Source organism: Salmo salar, chromosome 02, assembly GCF_965601325.2.
Source record: "Salmo salar chromosome 02, fSalSal1, whole genome shotgun sequence".
NCBI classification, from domain to species: Eukaryota; Metazoa; Chordata; class Actinopteri; order Salmoniformes; family Salmonidae; genus Salmo; species Salmo salar.
In genome coordinates, this window is record NC_138292.1 from 51,495,001 (window position 1) to 51,522,274 (window position 27,274).

At 41.9% G+C, this 27,274-nt stretch overlaps 1 protein-coding gene across 4 annotated transcripts in view; it reads right to left on the minus strand.

The window, feature by feature from the left end:
- The window catches only part of LOC106585260 (phosphofurin acidic cluster sorting protein 2), a 96,558-nt gene that overhangs the window by 47,075 nt on the left and 22,209 nt on the right, over window positions 1-27,274 (minus strand). For all 4 annotated transcript variants that reach the window (XM_014171299.3, XM_014171290.3, XM_014171317.3 and 1 more), the window contains exons 2-4: window positions 7,649-7,736; window positions 1,259-1,348; window positions 818-943 (exon numbers count right to left, since the gene is read on the minus strand). In XM_014171299.3, coding sequence (XP_014026774.2) covers window positions 818-943; window positions 1,259-1,348; window positions 7,649-7,736 — 304 coding nt within the window. The remainder of the gene's footprint in view (window positions 1-817; window positions 944-1,258; window positions 1,349-7,648; window positions 7,737-27,274) is intronic.

The following is a 27,274-nucleotide window of genomic DNA, read 5'->3' on the forward strand; positions in this document are numbered from 1 at the left end:
CTCCTGCAAACCAATAAAGGTAGGCTGTGTTGAGGTATGAGTGTGTGTTGGGGTATGTGTTGAGGTATGGGCCCTGCCAGAGTGCGAATTACACCTGTTTTGAGTGCACGCGCCTAACAATAAAGACATCATTTCAACTGTAAAAATGAATTACCTTTTAATATGGCATGAACACAACTAGTCATGATATTTTCATCTGATTGTCAAACAAATCTCTTCAAAAAGTAGGCATGTTGGTCCACTCCAAAATAATTCCAGCATCCAAACTGCATACATTTTATGAATGGAAATAGATATCCGTTACAAAACACCAAAAAAGTGTGCCTAATGAGATTCTGCAATTGCTGACAAATTTTTTTGTAGCCTGAAAAGTCAGGACACCTTAAATGCATTGGAAAGAAGGCTATTTTTATCAAGGACGCATGGCAAACAAATGGCAAAAAATGTGGAAGTACAAATGGAAAATCACCACTACTGGATGGACAGCGCCGCCACATGGAAATACATGGTTTAAACCATGACAAAGAGGTGGGGGTGTTCGTTTCATTGGATGATTTTATTTTCATATTTACCACTGCAAAGCATATCTACCACTGCATTTTAAACGAATATGAGAATGGTTAAATTAGCATTTTTTAGAGACCCCCGAAAGTTTGACTTTCGTTGCATTTAGGGGAGCTAAAGTCTCCCGTAATTCGCACCATGGGCCTTGTTTTCCATAGTTACGGATTTCTAACCCCATGATAAGCAACGTCCGTTTGACTTCATATGCCGTTATGATAAAAAAAAAAGTCAAATATTAAGCTGCCGTCTTTACCTCTGCCATATTGATGACGCCCACAGCTAAGGTCTTATACCCCAGGATGGTGCGGTTTTTATATCGCTTCCTCCTCTGCAGCATGATCTGCAATCGGTTGGCGTCCCTTTTGAGGAAGTGGGGATACTAGGGGGGACAGAAAAGGGCACAACACACATTAGGTGTTACAGGAGGTTACATCATGTCTGTAGCCATGACCACGTTTTTCTTCAGTCAGTCATTTCTTTGATGCCTTCAGGCTTTGAACGCCAAAATGAGGTGTGGGAAATACACTATAACTAAAAAGGGGGTATGATGTTTACATGGGCACTACCATTACTTTAGCAAAAAGCGCTGTACATCAACCGTTGGCTATTGAAAATATGTATTTCAGTCACATAACGGATCACTCTTTGATACTATGATATAATAGTTTTGAAAGCCGTGTTAACCTGGCCATACCTGGAGTGAGAAGGTTAGCTCAAGGTCGGTCTCCATCAGTCCATCTGGAGGAAGGACATACTCGTTGGACCTCAAGATGCGCTTGGAGCCCTGTGGAGGAAAATTTAAAGAAAGCCACAGAGAGAGTTAGGGATGTAATGGTGACTGAAACAAAGACATTTGGTGGTAACACTTCGACTTTGCAATGCTCCTTTCCCTGAGAAACGTGTATAGAAACTCAATGCTAAAACTCACACATCCCTGTGTCAAAGAAGGAGAGTTTGCCAATGATGCCTAGGGCTTAGGGGTTGTTTCTGGACAGGGTCTTGTTCCCTCAGTAACCTACTGATCCAGCCAATTTAAAGGAAGACTCAGCGATATGATGTAGATACAGAAAGCAAACAGCATAATGGATCAATTTACACAACACCTTAGAGCACTGAAGCACAAGGCACTTCTTTGGTGCCCTCACTACCACGCTGTGAACAGCGTGATGTGAACACGTGCACAGATACTGTGTGTGACTGTGAGAGAGCATCTCACTCATTTCAATATATCTGGTGCTGCTCGTGGGAACGTCTCTTTTTTCCTAGCATGCTCTATCATCTCACCCAATACAAGCTTGCTTTCATCAGTGGCCGTGTCTGAATACCTATACTTGAGTCCTAAAAAAACATTACATTTTATAGTATATGACATTTCGAAAATCAAGTATACTTTAAATGCCTGGATGTCATACTAATTTCGGTTTTGACAACAGCTGATCAATTAGATATCGCGATGCGCTACCAAAATCAATTAATATATGAAGAATGCCAAGAGTGTGCAAAGCTGTCATCAAGGCAAAGGGTGGCTACTTTGAAGAATCGCAAATAAAATACATTTTGATTTGTTTAACACTTTTTTGGTTACTACATGATTCCATATGTGTTATTTCATAGTTTTGATGTCTTCACTATTTTTCTACAATGTAGAGAATAGTAAAAAATAAAGAAAAACCCTTGAATGAGTTTGTTTTCTAAAACTTTGGATATGCGACTTTACGTCTTCACTGAAGAGAAAGAAAAGATGTGTAATTTCAATTAATTTAATGAGATTGTGTTAGATTACATTTTTTCCCATGCATCTTTTTTAAATGCAAACATTTTGGTTAATTTTCTCTTCTTTTTTTTTACTGAAACCTATTTTACTGAACACTAGTCTTTCATTTAACTTCTATACTGTCCCAAGATGCACAGAAAAACAACAATACATCACAAAATGACAAAAACAGGGTGTCTTTCACAAAACATTTAGCTAGTATCTTAATATTGGTCATTTCATATCGATTATACATGCAAAAATGCTACATTATGCAATTTGTGTGGTTACTCATGTTCATCGCCGAAATCTTTTAGTATGCTGTAAGTTTATCCGTGCACTTTTACTTTGGAAGGGCCTGTAGAATTTGTACTTACCATTTACAGTTTTAATAGATAATGTTTTATCGAACGGAAATACTGTTGTTACTGCATATCCTTTGATATCCTGCAATAACTGGCTATTGAGACCGTTCAGTTTTTTTTATGGGAATTCACTACAAAGCTTTCTTTATTGCTTGGCTTAGATATGTGGTTGCGCTACTGGAATCAATGAATATCGGGAAACAACGCGATCGCGCATGACGCAAAATATAACATTTTATAGTATGTGCATTTTCGGACTGTGACATTGCTCGTTCTGCTATTTCTTAATTTCTTTCTTTTTGGATTATGTGTGTATTGTTTTGTATTGCAAAGTATTACTGCACTGTTGAAGCTAGAAACACAAGCATTTGGCAGCACCTGCGATAACATTTGCAAGTCTGTGTACGGGACCAAGAAACTTTGATTTGATTTAGCAGTAGATTTATGCATTTTGTATATATTTTATTTATAGATATTCATTTTGTTCCATTTTTGGTGATGTCCTTTTAATAAACCCAAAGTAGATTTCTGTTCACATTTAAAAAAAGTGTTTGTTTGTAATAATAAAAATGTTTTTAAAATCAGTACATCTACTGTTATACTTTCAACATAAAAGGATGCCCTCGCACATCTGAGCTATGTTATTGCAGGTGCAATACATTATCATTAGTAGCCTAGCTATAGTTGGCTAGATCAACTAATAGAGGCCAAGTCTTTGAGTGCTGGCTTGATCAGAAGAAGGTGGTTAGGGATACGATTGATGAAGACGAAGTCTGGTTATGATCCTGTAGAGGGCTAGGTACTCTGGGAACCAGCCCGAGTCTTTTAGCCACTGGACTTCTCCGTCACAATGTATGACATCCACTTGCGTGATTCCTCAGCAGCTCTGGGCACCAGAAATCTCACCACACACAGTTCAGAGTAGTAGCTAGCCAGTCAGCCTCATTACGAGCTCTCTGCATCATTCCTCTACTGCATCTCCCCATTCCTCTCAAGCTTCAGGTGACTCTTCAATTGATGCATGCTTAGGCCTATGGTTAACTCGAGTTTACTCCAAATTAGTGATGCACCGATATTACATTCCGATATTTCCTTGCCCCAAAAAACGATACCGATAACCGAAATAAAAACATTTTGCGGCCTTTTTAGCATTCTAGTACAGTTAAATAGTTAACACAACCACACGGACACAGCGGTCTAAGGCACTGCATCTCAGTGCAAGAGGCGTCACTACAGTCCCTGGTTCGAATCCAGGCTGTAACACATTCGGCCGTGATTGGGAGTCCCATAGGGCGGCATACAATTGGCCCAGCGTCGTCTGGGATTGGCCGTCATTGTAAATAAGAAGTTGTTCTTAACCGACTCGCCTCGTTAAATAAAAGGTCCACACACACACACACACACACACCAAAAAGTTATTTTGTTGGCATTTACGTATGTCACCATTACCAGTAAAACATGATCAAAACCCATTTCTTTCACATACTTGCTGTGCTGTTTTGTTGTTCATTTGTTCAGTCGTTTCATTCTCAACCCAGATTTCATCATACAGGTCAAGCAGTGAAGTTTCAGCTCTTGTTTGTCCGTGGCCTCTCTTCCTCGGCGCACACACACTTTCCATCTTGTCCAGCTGTGTACGTAACATTTCACGTAAACCCTGTTTCTTGTCTGCATCGAAGTGGCAGTCCTTGTACATGGCAACGAGCATGGTGGCGACACAGTAAAGAGAGAATGCCACCAAATCGCTTGTTCACAGCCTGTCGGCAGTTTTGTTGAGCAGGCGTTTCAATGCCATGACAGAGGGTATCACGTCTGCTGCAGACGCAGTTGATGAGCTTATTTCTCGAGTCAGTTGTTCAAATGGAGCTAGCTAGTGTGTTCATGTTTCAAACATGTTCTCAAATGCCATTGAAATGGCAGCAGCGGTATGCCAACCAGCACATTCATAAGCATGCAATACAACTTTCCTCAGTACGAAATCCTCGACGACCCACTGTGCTGTCAGACTCAGCATGCTCATGGGGCTGATATTGCTGGTCCAAATGTCAGTCATGAAGCTAATAGCAGTGACGCCATCACTGTGTAACTGCGGTAGGGTAACATCTGAAAAATAGAGCACTTGGTAGTGTGTACTGGTGTTCGACCAGTCGGCGAAAGCCAACATCACCCACGATAGAGAACGGTTGATTGTCAGGGGCAATTAATTATCTTGCCGTTAATGGATTTCTCATTTGAGTTGTCTCGTTGAAATGTTCTTAATCTTTCAAATGACTGCTCGACTTGTTGACTGCTCGATCCACACAGCAAACATAGTGGGCTAGGTTAAGAATGCTGTGTTACACGTGTAGCACAACATTTTACGTGGCATCATTACATCATGTACCTACCATCTTTGACATCGGTTTTGCACATTGGCGTTAAACTAGACATTGGGCTGATACCAATGTTGGCATTTTTAGCCAACATCGGCCAATTACGATATGTTCACCGATATATCGTGCATCCCCACTCCAAATACGTTTTTCCAAATGCTACTTAGCTAACAATACTCTGGCACTCCGCTGTAGTGAAAGGTCACTGGGTGGAGCTACAGACAATCCTTTCCAGTTCATACGCGAAGCCATAACTGTTGGTGCATTCAAGACAACAGGGAAATCAGAAAAAAAACATGCTCCGACTAGGAAAAATATTTTTGAACAGTCATCCAACTCAGATGAAACTCGGCATCCTACTAGAGCTGAAGATCACCAACGTGACGATTTTCCCCCAGTCTGAGCTAATTTTGTTTCCGAGTTCCCAGTTGCACTTGCGACCGTGGCATACTACAGCATACTTTTTACTAAACAGTACGTGCTAAATAGTGCATAGTACGATTAATATGTATGCAGTTTAAGTAAGTAGTAGGCAAGCCAGAATTCAGACACGGCTACTGACATGCAGAAAATAATATATGGGGGAAAGCTTTTTTTTCTTTCTATCACGGTCAGTTAGCGCTTCACTAACTCTCCATGCTGACTGTTTAGTTTTCTTGTGGTAGGCTAGCTTCACATCCAAATTAATTGACTGTAAACGCAACAGGCTAATTGCTAACAAGACAACGGCAGCAGTCAGCATCTAATGTCTAATGAGCTGTCGCACACAGCTGTACTAAAATGGACCAGCAGACAGTTATCAGTGATGAAGCATCACAATACATTCAGTCTTTAGAGATGAAAAGGGAGAAGGAAAGTTTGTGAGGAAAATAAAACGCATGGAAAAATCTGTATTCGGACATGCATTCCTCTCATGGTGACTCAGTAAACTAAAAAGGTGTGCTAGCTACTTCAAGAATTTAATGCTAATTGATATTAGAGCAGGAAGAAAAGACATGTGGCTTCCAAGAGTAGCCCCATGGGTCCTGACAACTAAGTGCGTAGGTAGGTGTCGGCTTCAGACACGTCTGCAACCAAAGCTATTGGCTAGCTCAATGACAATAAAATGAACTAATTTCTGAAGGCATTTAAAAAACTGAAAGGTCCAAAAACAAGTATGCATTATTGGGTTTTAACATACGGAACAAAACTGCCACAATCTTCTGAGTTCAGTAGCTAGAGATACAGAGTGACCAAGAACAAACATTTTTCACTCTTTTTCCTCCTGTCAATGGGGAATAAAGAGCAGTCGAGACCCGCTCCTGCCTACGCCGCAACTTTCGGTTCTTTTGTGTTGCTGCTCAACATGCTGTCATCAGAGGATCAGATGTGGCCATTTAAGTCCCTTTTCTGACAAGTAGCAGGTAGGCGGCTGAGACAGGCGCTAGCTAGCCATCACAACCAACACAGGAAGAAAGGAATAGACCTGAATGGTGTTCTCAGAAATATGCTGAAGTACAGAGTTACTTGAGGACAGAGCAGCGGTGGGCAATATTGACTTGACACTTCAGGGTCTGATAGGGAACAGCCACCTAAGGTTTTCAGGTCAGGTTTTCTACCACCTGACCAACTGTCATGCTGACATGTTTTAAATCTCTTGAGGTTTGTCGTCCTTCACAACACCAGTGACCATGTCAAAAATGTTCAAACCTGTTGGGCCCCTCTTAGATTAAAGTGCAATTTATTTATGTATTGAAAAATCAATCCAACCAATGTAGTAAACGTCAGATATCTCTGTGTGTATCTGAAAGGTAAGCTTGGCATGTACAGTATATAGAATTATTGCAAAGATTGTTGATAATCTACCTCTCAATACTCATGAAGTGCATAGTGCAAATGACCAGTGAATTTACCACCAGTAATGAGAGAGAACAGAAAGAACACAGTTCAACCACACAATGCTCTTTCAGACTGCACAGAACCCTGAGCAATATGCGAGCACTGGGCAGTACCGCGGCCAAAGCGACTACTTTAGAATGCGGAGTGCCCCAAGTAACGGTCGGACATAACTGTAATATTTTTTATTTTCTCTCTGTTCCTATCGAACAAGCTGTCACCTTGGTAACCGCTTGGGTAGTCCTCAGACTATTGAGCTAAGTGGAAGAAGAGATTCTGGGGAGGTTGTCAGGTGTGAAAGGAAAAGTATGTAGCTAAGTCGCAGTTCTGCCAAGATGCATGAAATAAAGGATGTACAAAAGATATGCAATGGCTATAGAAATAGCTTGTAAGGAGAACCACAGAGGAGTGAAAAATATTTCTGATGTTGACCGTGAGCTTTTGTTGGCCATTAGCTTTTGTTAGTTATTTCCATATTTGAGTAAATTGACTATTAGTATTGACCTTGATATATAGTCCTTTGATTTTGTGTTGCTTATTTCAGAAAATAGTATCAGTCAATTGATGCAAACAGTTGTTACCAAACCAGCCCATAACACAAGACTTCAATGGTCAACAGCAATCCAAGTTCCTGTGTTTTTATGGACACTCCATTTGATACTAATACAATCCGAAGCACATTACTTAAATCGTCATAAATCTCCTTAACCTGGACTCACCTGTATTTTGACAGCTATCACCACCGAGTTAAGCTCTCTGTCCAGTTCTTTGAGGACAATCAGCTTCTTGAGGGTCAGGCTGCACAATCTGTGGTCAACAGGGGAGACAGGGAAGGGATTTTGTTTAGTTTCATTCATTTAGATCAGTGGTTCCCAAACATGTTATAGTCCTGTACCCCTTCAAACATTCAACCTCCAGCTGCGTACCCCCTCTAGCACCTGGGTCAGCGCACTCTCAAATGTTGTTTTTTGCCATCATTGTAAGCCTGCCACACATACTATACGATACATTTATTAAACATAACAATGAGTGTGAGTTTGTGTCACACCTGGCTCATGGGAAGCGACAAAGAGCTCTTATAGGACCAGGGCACAAATAATAATTTCTCAATCATTTTGCTCTTTATTTTGCCATCTTACATATAAAACCTTATTTGTTCATCAAAAATTGTGAATAATTTACCACAGGTTAATGAGAAGGGTGTGCTTGAAAGGATGTGCACAACTCTGCAATGTTGGGTTGTATTGGAGAGTCTCAGTCTTAAATCATTTTCCACACAGTCTGTGCGTGTATTTAGTTTTCATGCTAGTGAGGGCCGAGAATCCACTTTCACATAGGTACGTGGCTGCAAAGGGCATCAGTGTCTTAACAGCGCAATTTGCCAAGGCAGGATACTCTGAGCGCAGCCCAATCCAGAAATCTGGCAGTGGCTTCTGATTAAATTCTATTTTCACAGAACCGCATGTTGCAATTTTGATGAGGCTCTCTTGTTCAGATATCAGTAAGTGGACTGGAGGCAGGGCATGAAAGGGATAAGGAATCCAGTTGTTTGTGTCATCCGTTTCGGGAAAGTACCTGCGTAATTGTGCACCTAACTCCCTCAGGTGCTTTGCTAAATCACAATTTAAATTGGTTGTCAGCTTGAGTTCATTTGCACACAAAGAAATCATACAATGATGGAAAGACCTGCGTGTTGTCCTTGTTAATGCAAACAGAGAAGAGCTCCAACTTCTTAATCATTGTCTAAAATTTTGTCCCGCACATTGAATAGTTGGAGATGCCCTGTAACCCTAGATTCAGATCATTCAGGCGAGAAAAAACAACATCCAGGTAGGACAGTCATGTGAGAAACTCATCATCATGCAAGCGGTCAGACAAGTGAAAATTATGGTCAGTAAAGAAAACTTAAAGCTCGTCTCTCAATTTAAAAATACGTGTCAATACTTCGCCCCTTGGTCGCTGCCCATATCGTTCCATAGTGCAGAAAATATATACGAGAGTTCAGGGGCCTTGCTTTAAAAGTTAACCATTTTATCTGTATTGTCCAAAACGTCTTTCAAGCGGTCAGGCATTCCCTTGGCAGCAAGAGCCTTTCGGTGGATTCTGCAGTGGATCCAAGTAGCGTTGGGAGCAACTGCTTGCACACACACACACACACACACACACACACACGTTACCACTCCACTATGGAGTGGAGCCCTCACCCTCCGATCCAACGGGTCCCAGACGTTCTCAATGGGATTGAGATCCGGGCTCTTCGCTGGCCATGGCAGAACACTGACATTCCTGTCTAGCAGGAAATCACGCACAGAACGAGCAGTATGGCTGGTGGCATTGTCATGCTGGAGGGTCATGTCAGGATGAGCCTGCAGGAAAGGTACCACATGAGGGAGGAGGATGTCTTCCCTGTAACGCACAGCGTTGAGATTGCCTGCAATGACAACAAGCTCAACCCGATGATGATGATGTGACACACCGCCCCAGACCATGACAGACCCTCCACATCGATCCTGCTCCAGAGTACAGGCCTCGGTGTAATGCTCATTCCTTTGACGATAAACGTGAATCCAACCATCACCCCTGGTGAGACAAAACTGCGACTCGTCAGTGAAAAGCACTTTTTGCCAGTCCTGTCTGGTCCAGCGATGGTGGGTTTGTGCCCATAGGCGACGCTGTTGCCGGTGATGTCTGGTGAGGACCTGCCTTACAACAGGCCTACAAGCCCTCAGTCCAGCCTCTCTTAGCTTTTTGCGGACAGTCTGAGCACTGATGGAAGGATTGTGCTTTCCTGGTGTAACTCGGGCAGTTGTTGCCATCCTGTACCTGTCCCGCAGGTGTGATGTTCAGATGTACCGATCCTGTGCAGGTGTTGTTACACGTGGTCTGCCTCGTGCCACTGCGAGGACAATCAGCTGTCCGTCCTGTCTCCCTGTAGTGCTGTCTTAGGCATCTCACAGTACGGACATTGCAATTTAATGCCCTGGCCACATCTGCAGTCCTCATGCCTCCTTGCAGCATGCCTAAGGTACGTTCACGCAGATGAGCTGGGCATCTTTCTTTTGGTGTTTTTCAGAGTCAGTAGAAAGGCCTCTTTAAGGTCCCAAGTAATCATAACTGTGACCTTAATTGCCTACCGTTAGTAAGCTGTTAGTGTCTTAACGACCGTTCTACAGGTGCATGTTTAGTTATTTATGGTTCATTGAACAAGCATGGGAAACAGTGTTTAAACCCTTTACAATGAAGATCTGTGAAGTTATTTGGATTTTTATGAACTATCTTTGAAAGACGGTCCTGAAAAAGGGATGTTTATTTTTTTGCTGAGTTTATAGTCAATGTGCGGGACAAAATTGTGGCTATGATTAAGAAGTTGGAGCTCTTCTCTGTCTGTATTAACAAGGACAACACACAGGTCTTTCCATCATTGTTTGATTTTTGTGTGCAAATGAACAAGCTTACGGACAATGTCAAATAGCGAAGCACCTGAGTGAGTTGGGTGCGCAATTACTCAGGCACTTTCCCGAAATGGAGGACACAAACAACTGGATTCCTTATCCCTTTCATGCCCTGCCTCTAGTCCACTTACCGATATCTGAACAAGAGAAGCTCATCAAAATTGCAACAAGCGGTTCTGTGAAAAATGAATTTAAAATCAGGAGCCACTGTCAGATTTCTGGATTGGGCTGCGCTCAGAGTATACTGCCTTGGCAAATTGCGCTGTTAAGACACTGATGCCCATTGCAACCACGTACCTACAGTTGAAGTCAGAAGTTTACATACACTTAGGTTGGAGTCATTAAAATCCTTTTTAAACCACTGCACATATTTCTGGTTAACAAACTATAGTTTTGGCAAGTTGGTTAGGACATGTTTACAGACAGGTTATTTCACTTATAATTCACTGTATCACAATTCCAGTGGGTCAGAAGGTTACATACACTAAGTAGAATGTGCCTTTTATCAGCTTAGAAAATGTCAGAAAATTATCTCATGGCTTTAGAAGCTTCTGATAGACTAATTGACATCATTTGAGGCAATTGGAGGTCTACCTGTGGATATATTTCAAGGCCTACCTTCAAACTCAGTGCCTGTTTGCTTGACATCATGGGAAAATCTAAAGAAAAATCAGCCAAGACCTCAGAAACAAAATGTCTGGTTCATTCTTGGGAGCAACTTCCAAACGCCTGAAGGTACCACGTTCATCTGTACACACAGCCGTCATACCACTCAGGAAGGAGACGCGTTCTGTCTCCTAGAGATGAACGTACTTTGGTGCAAAAAGTGCAAATCAATCTCAGAACAACAGCAAAGGACCTTGTGAAGATACTTTTCCTCCAGTATCTATATCCACAGTAAAACGAGTCCTATATCGACATAACCTGAAAGGCCACCAGGCAAGGAAGAAACCACTGCTCCAAAACCGCCAGAAAAAAAGCCAGAAAACGGTTTGCAACTGCAAATGGGGACAAAGATCGTACGTTTTGGAGAAATGCCCTATGGTCTGATGAAACAAAAATAGAACAGTTTGGCCATAATGACCATCGTTATGTTTGGAGGAAAAAGGGGGAGGCTTGCAAGCCGAAGAACACCATCCCAACCGTGAACCACGGGGGTGGCAGTATCATGTTGTGGGGGTGCTTTGCTGCAGGAGGGACTGGTGCACTCCACAAAATAAATGGCATCATGAGGGAGGAAAATTGTGTGGATATATTGAAGCAACATCAAGACATCAGTCAGGAAGTTAAATCTTGGTCGCAAATGGGTCTTCCAAATGGACAATGACCCCAAGCATACTTCCAAAGTTGTGGCAAAATGGCATAAGGACAACAAAGGCAAGGTTTTGGAGTGGCCACCACTCCATCATTGAAAATTTGTGGGCAGAACTGAAAAAGGGTGTGCGAGCAAGGAGACCTACAAACCTGACTCAGTTACACCAGCTCTGTCAGGAGGAATGGGCCAAAATTCACCCAACTTATTGTGGGAACCTTGTGGAAGGCTACCGAAAGTAAAACAATTTAAAGGCAATGCTACCAAATACTAATTGAGTGTATGAACTTCTGACCCACTGGGAATGTGATGAAAGAAACAAAAGCTGAAATAAAATTCTCTACTATTATTCTGACATTTCACATTCTTAAAATAGAGTGGTGATCCTATCTGACCTAAGACAGGGAATTTTTACTAGGATTAAATGTCAGGGATTGTGAAAAACTGAGTTTAAATGTATTTGGCTAAGGTGTATGTAAACTTCCGACTTCAACTGTATGCGAGAGTGGATTCTCGGCCCTCACTAGCTTAAATACAGGCACAGACTGTGTGGAAAATGATTCAAGACAGACTCTCTCCAATACAACCCAACATTGCAGAGTTGTGTGCATCCTTTCAAGCACACCCTTCTCATTAACCTGTGGTGAGTTATTCACAATTTTCCATGAACAAATAAGATTTTATATGCAAAATGGTGAAATAAAGAGCAAAATGATTGATTATAATTATTTGTGCCCTGGTCCTATAAGAGCTCTTTGTCACTTCCCACGAGCCGGGTTGTAACAAACTCACACTCATGTTTAATAAATGTATCATATAGTGTGTGTGTGGCAGGCTTACAATGATGGCAAAAAACAACATTTGAGAGTGCACTGACCCTGGTGCTAGAGGGGGTACACAGCTGTAGGTTGAATGTTTGAAGAACCACTGATTTGAAAACCACTGCTCTGGAGGACATCATTTGAAAAAAAAGTTACCCGCAAAAGGACTGATTTCTCCCAGTAAAAAAAAAAAAAGGTTTTCAATCTCATAATCCCACTTTTTTAATAGAAAAAAACAACATTGGATGTTCTATGTCCACAACAATGCTTAAACCACATCAGTGGACCCCCCAAAAAACTGAGAAATTTGATGTGTTTGGTGTAGTTACCATTTAAATCACGTACACACCAGCCAGACTGTTTCTGTAGCCATAGGAGGTGTGCGAGTTTCAAATTTGGGGAAGATACATTTTCACCATAAAAATGCACCTTTATAATAAAGCATTCCATGTATCGTCGCATTTGCAGACTCATGTAAGATAGTCTACTATTCCGAATGTGATGATAAGATTGGATAGTCATCATTTAGGCTTATAATATAAAACTCAATCACTGTTTGCAAAAAGTACTGTTCAATGCATGGCTGAGCGCGTAGTGGCGTAAAGTTGGCCTACAGTAGGCTATATCAAATACATTTCTTGGCCTTTTATAAACATTTTATGCTTTCTACTACACTTTATATGACTGGAGACATTAGCAGAATCTTTTTTAATATTACAGAGTAGCCTACTCTGCTGACACTAACAAAAATATCAATAAAAATGACGTTGTCTGATCCATATAGTCGCCCTATGAGAAGGGGAGAAAAAAATAGCCTATTATATGACATCGATTTAACCTGGAGGAGGAAATTATTGTCCAAAAACAAACTTCCAAATGGAACAACAATGATAAAGAGTGAATATGCTCTCCACTGGTGCCAATAAAATGGGCAATACTGTTCAAACAATTAAGTTGAGAATTTTGATAACTATAAAACGCCAGATTAGAGTCTTTTCATTGTCTTCTCTTCACAGCAATAGAACTTACAGTTCTCTGCTGCCAATGACTGGAACTAATTGCAAAAATGACTGAAGCTGGAGACTCGTATCTCCCTCACTTACTTTAAGCATCAGCTCTCAGAGCAGCTCACAGATCATTGCACCTGTACATAGCCCATCTATAATTTAGCCCAAACAACTACCTCTCCCCCTACTGTATTTATTTATTTTGCTCCTTTGCACCACATTATTTATTTCTACTTTCTTCTACTACAAATCTACCATTCCAGTGTTTTACTTGCTATATTGTATTTACTTTGCCACCATGGCCTTTTTTGCCTTTACCTCCCTTATCTCACCTCATTTGCTCACATTGTATATAGACTTATTTTTCTACTGTATTATTGACTGTATGTTTGTTTTACTCCATGTGTAACTCTGTGTTGTTGTATGTTGTCGAACTGCTTTGCTTTATCTTGGCCAGGTCGCAATTGTAAATGAGAACTTGTTCTCAACTTGCCTACCTGGTTAAATAAAGGTGAAATAAAAAATTGTTTGCGAGTCAAGCAACATTAACACGACCCAAAAAAACTGAACCCCAAAAGGTATGAAAACAAGGTAGCAAATAAAATAACAAATCTGCACACATGCTCCGAAGAGAGATCTTTTTAATAATTACAACACTTCAAAATGCAATAGGTCTTCATCAGGAGAACATGAAACCAACGAACGTAGGCAGAACATGAAAACATGACAAACAAGTAAGGAAACAAAACAGATATTGTATTGTCAGTTCAGACCTGAATAGGAGTGCTGCTCTGAGCTTCATTAAAATCTCACGGTGGCCCTGAGCTCTTAGTTTTCCCCTCAGACTGCAACTGTACCCCAAATGGCACCCTATTCTCTAAAGTGCACTATGGGTCCTGGTCAAAAGTAGTGCACTAAATAGAGAATAAGGTGCCATTTGGGATGTAACCTTTATCAAAGTACTGCATTGCCAGAGTATGAGTCATACAGGAAGCTAGAGACAGGTCCTATTCTTCCATTCTGGTGCATTTGGAGGAGAAAGTAGAGTTGGAGTTAAATGAATGTGTTTTCTCTCCTCTTTTCACTCTCTCTCTCACACTCTCTGTGTTGGGGTGGCAACCTTGGTCAGCAGAGTAGAAAAACATTCACTTTCCAATTCCCCATGACAGACCCTTACTCCAACCCTTACTCCAACCCATATACACGCACAAAAACAATACAATGGAAATGCAAGCACTTTCAACAGACTTACACAAAAAAAAAACATCCTCAGACCCACACACAGCTACACCCCCCCCCCCCCCCCCCCCCCACACACACACAACCGAGGGGAAGTTGCGGTCACAGTCTGTCTTTGAGAATTCTGACTTGTCTGGAGTGTAGTTGACAGGCAACCACAAACAGGCCAATTCAACATCCAGTACTGACAGCGCACGCACGTCAACACGCTCATACAAACACAAATACACAAACGCACCCAAAGAGATGCACACAAACACACTTGGACACAAAGTGGCTGGAATGTTCAGAAGCAGTGATGGAAAAAACTTTGCGCTAACTCAGCACAAAGCCAGACCACCTGATTGAACACATTCTGTACCGGCCATTCATCGGAAGGAGACAGAGAGACACAGAGAGACAGAGACAGAGAGGCAGACAGACAGAGAGGCAGACAGACAGAGAGGCAGACAGACAGAGAGGCAGACAGACAGAGAGGCAGACAGACAGAGAGGCAGACAGACAGAGAGGCAGACAGATGAAAAGAGAGGGAGATTGAAATGATTGGACATTCCAACACAAAGGCCATGTGAAAGAGAATCAGTATATTTACAGGAAATGCTCACTCACTGCAGTGCACTAAAACTATCACAGTATCAGAGGCACAGAATAAGTTAGAGGAAAAACAAAAAGAAATGGAGGAACATATTCAAGAACGATCAAGTGCAATATATTATAAAATAAAGTGAACTGGTTGGAATATAGGTAAAAATTCATCAAATAGAAATGCTACCAAAATAATTTGCGATGATTCACTAAAGAATATTTTGAAAGAGGAAGCAAAGTACTTAAAAATAAAAAATACATTAAATAAAAAGATATCACAGTGCAGTAGAGCCATGCTTATGTTGAAAGCCTCAAAGCTGATCTGCTAAAACGGCATGATATTTGCTGGGGATATTGTGCGAACAAAATATTTCTTGTTGGATAATACACACACAGGGAACACACTTAATGTGTTGTGAAAAGTGTTATGAAATGTAATGTAATATTTTACTTGGCATTTTAATCTCTGGAAAAAATTAAGAGACCACTGCAAAATTATCAGTTTCTCTGGTTTTACTATTTATAGGTATGTGTAAACTACTGAACATTTCTCCCAAATTCCAAATAAAAATATTGTTATTTAGAGCATTTATTTGCAGAAAATGACAACTGGTCAAAATAACAAAAAGATGCAGTGTTGTCAGACCTCAAATAATGCAAAGAAAATAGGTTCATAATCATTTTTAAACAACACAATACGAAACGTTGTAATTTAGGAAGAGTTCAGAAATCCATATTTGGTGGAATAACCCTGATTGTCAATCACAGCTTTCATGTGTCTTGAAAGCTCCTCCACCAAATTTTACAGTGGGTGCGAGACACTGTGGCTTGTAGGCCTCTCCAGGTCTCGCACCCACTGTGAAATTTGGTGGAGGATCGGTGATGATTTGGGGGTGCTTCAGCAAGGCTGGAATCGGGCAGATTTGTCTTTGTGAAGGACGCATGAATCAAGCCCGTACAAAAACTTGCTTCCTTCTGCTCTGACAATGTTCCCCAACTCTAAGGATTGGTTTTTCCAGCAGGACAATGCTCAATGCCATACAGCCAGGTCAATCAAGGTGTGGATGAAGGACCACCAGATCAAGACCCTGTCATGGCCAGCCCAATCTCCAGACCTGAACCCCATTGAAAACCTCTGGAATGTGATCAAGAGGAAGAGGAATGGTCACAAGCCATCAAACAAAGCCGAGCTGCTTGAATTTTTGTGCCAGGAGTGGCATAAAGTCACCCAACATCAATGTGAAAGACTGGTCAAACCAAATCAAATTTTATTGGTCACATACACAAGGTAAGCAGATGTTAATGTGAGTGTAGCGAAATGCTTGTGCTTCTAGTTCTGACTAGGCAGTAATATCTAACAAGTAATCTAACAATTTCCCAACAACTATCTTACACACACAAGTGTAAAGGGATTAATAAGAATATATACATCTAAATATATGGATGAGCGATGGCCGTGCGGCATAGGCAAGATGCAGTATATGGTATAGAGTACAGTATATACATATGAGATGAGTAACATAGGGTATGTAATAATTATATAAAAGTGGTATTGTTTAAAGTGACTAGTGATACATTTATTACATCCAATTATTAAAGTGGCTAGAGATTTGAGTCAGTATGTTGGCAGCAGCCACTCAATGTTAGTGATGGCTGTTGAACAGTCCGATGGCCTTGAGATAAAAGGCGTAACAGCTTCTTCACCAGCTGTCTGTGTGGGTGGACCATTTCAGTTTGTCCGTGATGTGTACGCCGAGGAACTTAAAACTTTCCATCTTCTCCGCTACGGTCTCGTCGATGTGGATAGGGGGCTGCTCCCTCTGCTGTTTCCTGAAGTCCACGATCATCTCTCTTTGTTTTGTTGATGTTGAGTGTGAGGTTATTTTCCTGACACCACACTCCGAGGGCCCTCACCTCCTCCCTGTAGGCCGTCTCGTCGTTGTTGGTAATCAAGCCTACCACTGCAGTGTCGTCTGCAAACTTGATGATTGAGTTGGAGGCGTGCATGGCCACGCAGTCATGGGTGAACAGGGAGTACAGGAGGGGGCTGACCACGCACCCTTGTGGGGCCCCAGTGTTGAGGATCAGCGGGGGGAGATGTTTCCTACCCTCACCACCTGGGGACGGCCCGTCAGAAAGTCCAGCACCCAGTTGCACAGGGCGGGGTCGAGACCCAGGGTCTCAAGCTTAATGACGAGTTTGGAGGGTACTATGGTGTTAAATGCTGAGCTGTAATCGATGAACAGCATTCTTACATAGGTATTCCTCTTGTCCAGATGGGTTAGGGCAGTGGAGAGCATGCCAAAACGCATGAAAGCTGTGATTGAATATCAGGGTTATTCCACCAAATATTGATTTCTGAACAATTCCTAAGTTACAACATTAGTATTGTGTTGTTTAAAAATGAATAGGAACTTATTTTCTTTGCAATATTTGAGGTCTGACAACACCATATTTTTTTGTTATTTTGACCAGTTGTCATTTTCTGCAAATAAATGCTCTAAATGACAATTATTATTTGAAATTTGGGAGAAATGTTGTTGTTTTATTCTATAAACTATTGACAACGTTCATTTTACCCAAACACATACCTACAAATAGTAAAACCAGAGAAACTGATAATTTTGCAGTTGTCTCTTAATGTTTTTCAGAGCTGTATCTCTGCCTTAATATTTCTGGACCCCAAGATGAGTAGCTGCTGCCTTGGGGATGAGGATACTTAATAAATACAAAATAAAGTATATTTTGTTATAGTTTCTCTTCTCCAAACACATTGACTTCAGTAGTAGCCCATACAAGACTAGGAATAGTCCATTGCTACATCCTACATATCCCAACACTTTTGCATTATTTACGGGTTAGTAACTATACTGTAACAACTTCAACTTTATCTATTTTAAAGTGTGTCCCAATTTGGATATAGCAAATGCCGTTATGTCAACTGCTTCTTTGGGCAAGCGGCCAATAATCTGCAGCCTATAACATGGACACAACTGTGTGACAGGTGCTACTAGTCTTCAATACATCCCCGTGTTAGTAATGATGAACTGTATCGAGAAGCGTTTTACTCATGCCAAACCCATTTTCTCATAACACCATTAGGCACATCTGCCCAAAGATAAACAGGGGGAGTGTAACGGTAAACTGCACCTCAGACGAATTGCGTTTCATTAGCATGACAGGAAGAGCATGTGCTCCTAAACCCCAATTCCCTGGAGACGAGGGGAAAGGCGTTGAGGTAGAATGACGGATTATGCGTAACCATTAAGCAATCAGCTACAGGGAACACGTTGCATCTGTCAAAAGAATGATTCATGCACTTGGGACTATCAACATGGCAGCTGGTGGAGCACTACAATAGGCTTGGGCGGTATCCAGATTGTCATACCCTACCGACCGTGTGCCACATTTGGTAATACCGGCACTGAACACAAGGGAAGCTATTTTCAAACTAAATGCTAACAAGCACATTGCGAAATTCAGGACAGACATCTCAGCTAATAAAGTTACACAACTCAAAAATGCTACTCACAGATGGCTGAACACACAAAACGTTTCATTAGACAGCAAGGCTCTTGATCCAAGGACAACAACCTCTCCCTCAACGTGATCAAGACAAAAGGAGATGATTGTGGACTACAGGAAAAGGAGGACCGAGCATGTCCCCATTCTCATCGACGGGGCTGCAGTGGAGCAGGTTGAGAGCTTCAAGTTCCTTGGCGTCCACATCCCCAACAAACTAAGATGGTCCAAGCACACCAGGCAGTCGTGAAGAGGGCACGACACTGCCTATTCCCCCTCAGCAGACTGAAAAGATTTGACATGGGTCCTCAGAGACTCAAAGCTTCCTGCCATTCAGGACCTCTATACCAGGCCTAAAAGGAAGGAGGAAGGCCCTAAAATGTTTCAGACTTCATTCACCCTAGTCATAGACCGCTCTCTCTGCTCCGCACGGCAAGTGCTACCGGAGTCTAGTTCCAATAGGATTCTAAACAGCTTCTACCCCCAAGCCATAAGACTCCTGAACATCAAATGGCTTCCCAGACTATTTGTGTGGCCACAACACTTGGAAGACAGATTGAGGCCAATGCTGACCCCACATCAGTAGTTTGTAGCCCTTTCCTGCAGTCAAATGACCTAGTGGCCTCATGAGTGGAATGTTATTAATATTTTTCATTATTTCCAAATTAATAAACAATACAAATTTGGTGTTTGTGTCAAACTGTTTTATTTCAGTTCTGTGATGTATTTAAAGTGTAATATCGGGATGCAAACTCAAAATTGTATGCATTTCATCTCTATATGTTACAAGTGTCTTCTTTTTGTTAAGCCCATAACAATGTGTGTGAGGTGTATACTTTTGTTTCAAAGTAGATCTGTTTAAGACTACCAAGAAACACACTGTGTGACCCTGATTTAGCCCACTGCAGTAAAAGGTTAAGACTGAACAACTCAAAGGTTAATATTAGGGTAGGGAGAGCTGATCCCACATCAGTTATTAGCACAACTACTAAAAATGATTAACATCAGTTATTAAAGGTAGAAGGTTGTTAACGGGGGATAAGGTGTTTGTACTAATAATGGTTAACATCAGTTATTAAAGGTTGAAGGTTGTTAACGGGGGATAAGGTGTTTGTACTAATAATGGTTAACATCAGTTAATAAAGGTAGAAGGTTGTTAACGGAGGATAAGGTGTGGCATCAGGGCAGAAAGAAGGCCAGACATTAGGGCTTATCCCGTGTATTGATAGTGTCTCTGTCCCCGGTGAAAAGTTTGTGGGTTAATGGGAAAACTAAAAGCTGTACTTAATTACGGGTGTGTGTGTGTGTGTGTGTGTGTGTGTGTGAGAGAAATAAATGGATTGAGAAACGCTGCTTTATTGAACCTTTTCCGTCTCAAGTGTACCGCAAGGTTCTGTATCGAGCCATCTTAGTTCTGCATTATACTGCACTGTAGTCTCATCTACCCTTTCTTATGCTATTATGTTGTATCACCTTATCTTAACAGTAACACATTATCTAGGCTTCCTTTTTGGAAAACAATGGAATTACAGCTAAAATTAAAGATAATGTAAATGCAGCAGGCTTGAATTCAGCCCTTATGTGTCTGTGCAGTATGGCTGCACAGAGACAGTGACACTACCATAAAACACATTACACACAGATAAAGTTATGTGTTTCTGAATATATGGACTTGTATGAAGCCATTAATGGAGTTCTATAGCATTTAATTTTACAATGCATTATATGTGGCTCTGGTCAATGTAGTATTTCCCCCAGCATTTGGCTCAGTGAATGAGTGATATCCCTGACCTTGTGCAAACACACACACGCACTCATATGCATCCATCCACACACACACACACACACACACACACACACACCACACACCACACTAATGAAAAACACCCCTGACCCTTGAAAGCACCGCGATGCTCTTGGATTACCCGAGTCGTGTGTGACATTGAAGGACCGTGGCAGAATTGCTCCTCACTACTGTATTCCCCCAAGTCGCACCACAGATTTATAGAAAAGAGAAAGGGCGTTCAGAGCAGTCGGATCACAAGGTACTGGTTGAAGTGATCTGTCACCCACGTACACATATCCATGCTAGCTCTATGAAATAGAACACAAATGCACGCGCATACACACACACACAGACCCAGACACAGAGTCTCTTTGTGGCCCATTCATACATTGTGCCCATATGTCTTATTAGTAGAGGGGGGTGCTATAAATAATGGAAGGACCTGAGGAGGTTTGCGATTGGCTGATGATAATGCAAGGATGTGGGAGGAGGGTTTTGATTGGCTGAAAAAGCAGCTCGGAGTGTGTTTGCTGACTCTTTGTACCCCAAGGGAGTCTCAACGAGAAATAAAACAGAGTTAGAATATACTGTATTAAGCTTACGCATGGTCAGAATATGGAGTAAAACACACAAAAAAGATACTTGTATAGGCAATCATTTGACAGAATGAAGCACACAAATCATCACACAACTGTGCTCATATGTAGGTTTGACCTGAAATCATAGCTCCCAAAATATTCTATGCATGGTCAGAATATGGAGTAAAACACACAGACACAGATACACACGTACAGGCAATGACGTGACAGAATGAAGCACCCACACATCATCATCATCATCATCACACCTGTACTGAAGAAGAGGGGACAAATGTCAAGAGGACATTTCTGCAATCCTCTCATAGGTTTGACCTGAAATCGTAGCTACCAAAATATTCTATAATTTCTTTCTGCCTTTGATCATGACCCAATATATTGTCTGTGAAGATGCTAATCTCTCTGTAAGGGCCTTGACACAAAGAGAGAAGCAGGTTGCCTCCTGACCAAGTTGTTCAAGGCTTTAAGAAGATTAACTATGATTGGTCTAGCTTGTCCTATTTCAGCATCAAAACAGGGAGACAAAAACACACGGCTCCTAATCTCCCCGCCTCCCGCCAGGAAGAGGATTGGACGTTGAATTGGTAGAATTCTACTTTTGGATGTCGGTGAAATCTGCGGCTAAGGTTGTGTTATTGTTCTGCCTTTATATTATGTTGTGGCTGTAATCAACCTACCCTGTGAGTGACAATGACCTCAGTGTTTCCCAAGCCTTTACCATTGATCCCCTCCCACTTGCTGTGATTTCAAGTGGTTACATTTGAATATTTCAAAGTGGGAAGCCGTCTAAGACGATTGGCTATAGTATGTCAATAGATTGACTACCTCCGATGACGCAGCATAAAACTAATTAGGATTTTGCACCATATCCATTTTGATTACAAAATACTTTTGTATGCACAGTACCAGCAAAAGTTTGGTACACTGCATCACAAAGACACGGCGGTTGGAACCAAAAATCAAAGATTTGGACTCATCAGACCAAAAAGGACAGATTTCCACCGGTCTAATGTCCATTGCTCGTGTTTCTTGGCCCAAGCAAGTCTCTTCTTCTTATTGGTGTACTTTAGTAGTGGTTTCTTTGCCGCAATTCGACCATGAAGGCCTGATTCACGCAGGTCTCTTCTGAACAGTTGATGTTGAGATGTGTCTGTTACTTGAACTCTGTGAAGTATTTATTTGGGCTGCAGTTTCTGAGGCTGGTAACTCTAATGAACTTATCCTCTGCAGCAGAGGGAACTCTAGGTCTTCCTTTCCTGTGGCGGTCCTCAAGAGAGACAGTTTCATCATATTGCTTGATGGTTTTTGCAACTGCACATGAAACTTTCAAAGTTCTTGAAATGTTCCATATTGACTGACCTTCATGTCTTAAAGTAATGATGGACTGTCATTTATCTTTGCTTATTTGAGCTGTTCTTGCCATAATATGGACTTGGTCTTCTGTATACCACCCCTACCATGTCACAACACAACTGATTGGCTCAAACGCATTAAGAAGGGAAAAAAAATCCACAAATTAACAAGGCACACCTGTTAATTGAAATGAATTCCAGGTGACAACCTCATGAAGCTGGTTGAGAGAATGCCAAGTGTGTGCAAAGCTGTCATCAAGGCAAAGGGTGGCTACTTTGAAGAATCTCAAATATATTTTGATTTAATACTTTTTTGGTTACTACATAATTCCATGTGTGTTCTTTCCTAGTTTTGATGTCTTCACTATTATTCTACAATGTAGAAAATAGTAAAAATAAAGAAAAACCCTTTAATGAGTAGGTGTGACCAAACTTTTGACTGGTCCTGTATACTCTCTCTCTCTGCTGTGCCCTACATTATGCCCACAGCCTCGGGGGTTGCGTAATGCCGTGGTTGTGACACACAGGCATGGCACAATATCAACAATCCTTAGCTTGTGACATTTACAGGGGGTGGCCATGACTCTTCAGGCTTTACAGGCTACTGTACTACTCAAATCCTTCCAAAGCAAGTCCAAACATGCTAGCTCTGACATATTGAAAGCAGTGATGGCATCATCACCTTTATTGTTCTGGTTCGGTTGAATGACAGGTTTGGTTGCACTTTACTATTGCAGTAATATGATGCAATTGCTTGTAACTTACAAATGAGTCAACATACTGAGAATGGGTAATCTAACCAAATGTTTAATATAAGCCCAGTTCTGTTGTGACTGGGATGGCTATTTGCTTTGACTAACACTGTGGGACTGAGCAGCCTGCCTATTTCTGTTGGAACGGAGCAATCAACAGGAAATGCCTGTGCCGAGTGCCAAGAAAAGGTGGGAACACTATCTTCCTTATTGAGACATACAGAACAATAGCTGGGAGGGATATTACAGCCAACAATTGTTTTTACTACATTATTAAAAAAATATATATTTAACTAGGCAAGTCAGTTAAGAACAAATTCTTATTTACAGTGACGGCCTACTGGGGAACAGTGGCAGAACGACAGATTTTTACCTTGTCTGCTCGGGGATTCGATCTAGCAACCTTTTGGTTACTGGCCCAACACTCTAACCACTAGGCTACCTGCCACCCCATACTTGCTGCTGGCCACAAGAAAGTCTTGACAATATAGTTTCTATGTGGTATTTATTCAAGAGATACTTGAGCTATACTTAAAAATGTTAACAGCTAAACCACAGGCATTACTGCAATAAAGAACAGGTATCCGCTAAAGCTACTAGCCTAGCACATGAGAACAACAGTCGTTAACAACAGAACCAATCAATTCCTTCCATTACAGTAACACTAGCGCTTAGCAATGACAGAGATAAAATGCATCCTTTGGGTTGTCACTCGGTCAGGCAGAAATCACATGAGCCACACAAGCCAAGAGAATGTGGTTCTGTGTGGCTCACTTAAGAGCATGTCGTTAGCAACGCCACAGCCATGGGTTCAAATCCTGCACGGATCACATATACTAAAATTTATGCACTCAATATTGTAAGTCACTTTGGATAAAATTGTCTGCTAAATGAGATTTTTTTTAAAATCGCATTATGAATGGGGGGGATGCTAATAATTTGCTGGTGATGAACGCTAATGGATAAAAAGCGTAAATGATCTGCATTAGGGAGTGCAAATGGGGAGGCTGATGGAACTGTTTTTGTCTACTGCTGAAACCACAACAAGCCTCGGCTAGATTTAAATACATTTGTGATATTGGAGTCAGAACAATGATGAAAAGTGCCATCAGAAAGTACTCATACCACTTCACTTTTTCCACATCTTGTTGGCTTACAGCCTGAATTTAACCTTTTCACCCGTGAGTTCCAAATATCTCGAACAGTCACCCCAGCGTGAGTTTTTTTATGTGCATGATGTCAGAATGTACTCACTGTTCTAAAATGTGATTGTTACGCAACATGACACTGCCCTCAAATCAAGGCACGCTGCCTGCTAATTATCTATAGGCTGTCTCAACTTGTCAATTTCTAATTATTTTCTAACAGTTTGAATGTGTTCCGCCTCCTCATTAATTCACATAAGTAGTAGCCTATTTCAATGTTGCAGACAATTTATGTTTGAGGATTTACTGAGCCGCAAACTTTTTTGAAAGTTGTACTCATTATGATGACCTAATGCTAAGCTATTTGCCAGCTATGTGTTGCACCATGTTTGTTGACATCACACAATGCATTCTGGTTGTCACGTAAGTCTGTCAGACCAAAGATGTTATAAAAAACGAGGTGAAGGGATATTTCACTCGATTGATGGTGCTTTAAAGACAACTGGGAACTCTGAAGAATATGAAGTCAAATCACGACATCAGTGATCTTCAGGTCGGAAATAAGAAGCTCTAGAAACAGGCCCGAGTTGGATGACAGTTCAAAAAGATTTTTCCAAGTCGGAGCAATTTTTCTAAAAGGTCCGAGATTTCCAAGTGATTTGTCCCGGAACATATTCCAGTGTGTGCTAGCAAAACAATCCTGTAACTGAGCATCTGCTTCATCTTACCACATTTTTATTGCTCTAGTGCTTCCTGCTTTAATTTTTGCTTGTAAGCAGGAATCAGGAGGATAGAATTATGGTCAGATTTGCCAAATGGAGGGTGAGGGAGAGCTTTGTATGCATCTCTGCGTGTGGAGTAAAGGTGGTCCAGAGTTTTTTCCCCACTGGTTGCACATTTAAAATGCGGATAGAAATTTGGTAAAACGGATTTAAGTTTCCCTGCATTAAAGTCCCCGGCTACTAGGAGTGCCGCCTCTGGGTGAGCGTTTTTTTGTTTGCTTATGGTGGAATACAGCTCATTCAGTGCTGTCTTAGTGCCAGCGTCTGACTGTGGTGGTATTTAAACAGCTACGAAAAATACAGATTAAAACTCTCTGGGTAGATAGTGTGGTCAACAGCTTATCATGAGATACTCTACCTCAGGCGAGCAAAACCTTGAGACTTCCTTAGATATCGTGCACCAGCTGTTATTTACAAAAATACATAGTCCGCCGCCCATTGTCTTACCAGCCGCCGCTGTTCTATCCTGCCGGTGCAGCGTATAACCAGCCAGCTGTATGTTGATAGTGTTGTCGTTCAGCCACGACTCCGTGAAGCATAAGATATTACAGTTTTGTATGTCCCGTTGGTAGTTTAATCTTCCGGGTAGGTCATATATACTGCTCAAAAAAATAAAGGGAACACTTAAACAACACATCCTAGATCTGAATGAAATAAATAATCTTATTAAATACTTTTTTCTTTACATAGTTGAATGTGCTGACAACAAAATCACACAAAAATAATCAATGGAAATCCAATTTATCAACCCATGGAGGTCTGGATTTGGAGTCACACTCAAAATTAAAGTGGAAAACCACACTACAGGCTGATCCAACTTTGATGTAATGTCATTAAAACAAGTCAAAAATGAGGCTCAGTAGTGTGTGTGGCCTCCACGTGCCTGTATGACCTCCCTACAACGCCTGGGCATGCTCCTGATGAGGTGGCGGATGGTCTCCTGAGGGATCTCCTCCCAGACCTGGACTAAAGCATCCGCCAACTCCTGGACAGTCTGTGGTGCAACGTGGCGTTGGTGGATGGAGCGAGACATGATGTCCCAGAAGTGCTCAATTGGATTCAGGTCTGGGGAACGGGCGGGCCAGTCCATAGCATCAATGCCTTCCTCTTGCAGGAACTGCTGACACACTCCAGCCACATGAGGTCTAGCATTGTCTTGCATTAGGAGGAACCCAGGGCCAACCGCACCAGCATATGGTCTCACAAGGGGTCTGAGGATCTCATCTCAGTACCTAATGGCAGTCAGGCTACCTCTGGCGAGCACATGGAGGGCTGTGCGGCCCCCCAAAGAAATGCCACCCCACACCATGACTGACCCACCGCCAAACCGGTCATGCTGGAGGATGTTGCAGGCAGCAGAACGTTCTCCACGGCATCTCCAGACTCTGTCACGTCTCTCACGTGCTCAGTGTGAACCTGCTTTCATCTGTGAAGAGCACAGGGCGCCAGTGGCGAATTTGTCAATCTTGGTGTTCTCTGGCAAATGCCAAACGTCCTGCACGGTGTTGGGCTGTAAGCACAACCCCCACCTGTGGACGTCGGGCCCTCATACCACCCTCATGGAGTCTGTTTCTGACCGTTTGAGCAGACACATGCACATTTGTGGCCTGCTGGAGGTCATTTTGCAGGGCTCTGGCAGTGCTTCTCCTGCTCCTCCTTGCACAAAGGCGGAGGTAGCGGTCCTGCTGCTGGGTTGTTGCCCTCCTACGGCCTCCTCCACGTCTCCTGATGTACTGGCCTGTCTCCTGGTAGCGCCTCCATGCTCTGGACACTACGCTGACAGACACAGCAAACCTTCTTGCCACAGCTCGCATTGATGTGCCATCCTGGATGAGCTGCACTACCTGAGCCACTTGTGTGGGTTGTAGACGCCGTCTCATGCTACCACTAGAGTGAAAGCACCGCCAGCATTCAAAAGTGACCAAAACATCAGCCAGGAAGCATAGGAACTGAGAAGTGGTCTGTGGTCCCCACCTGCAGAACCACTCCTTTAT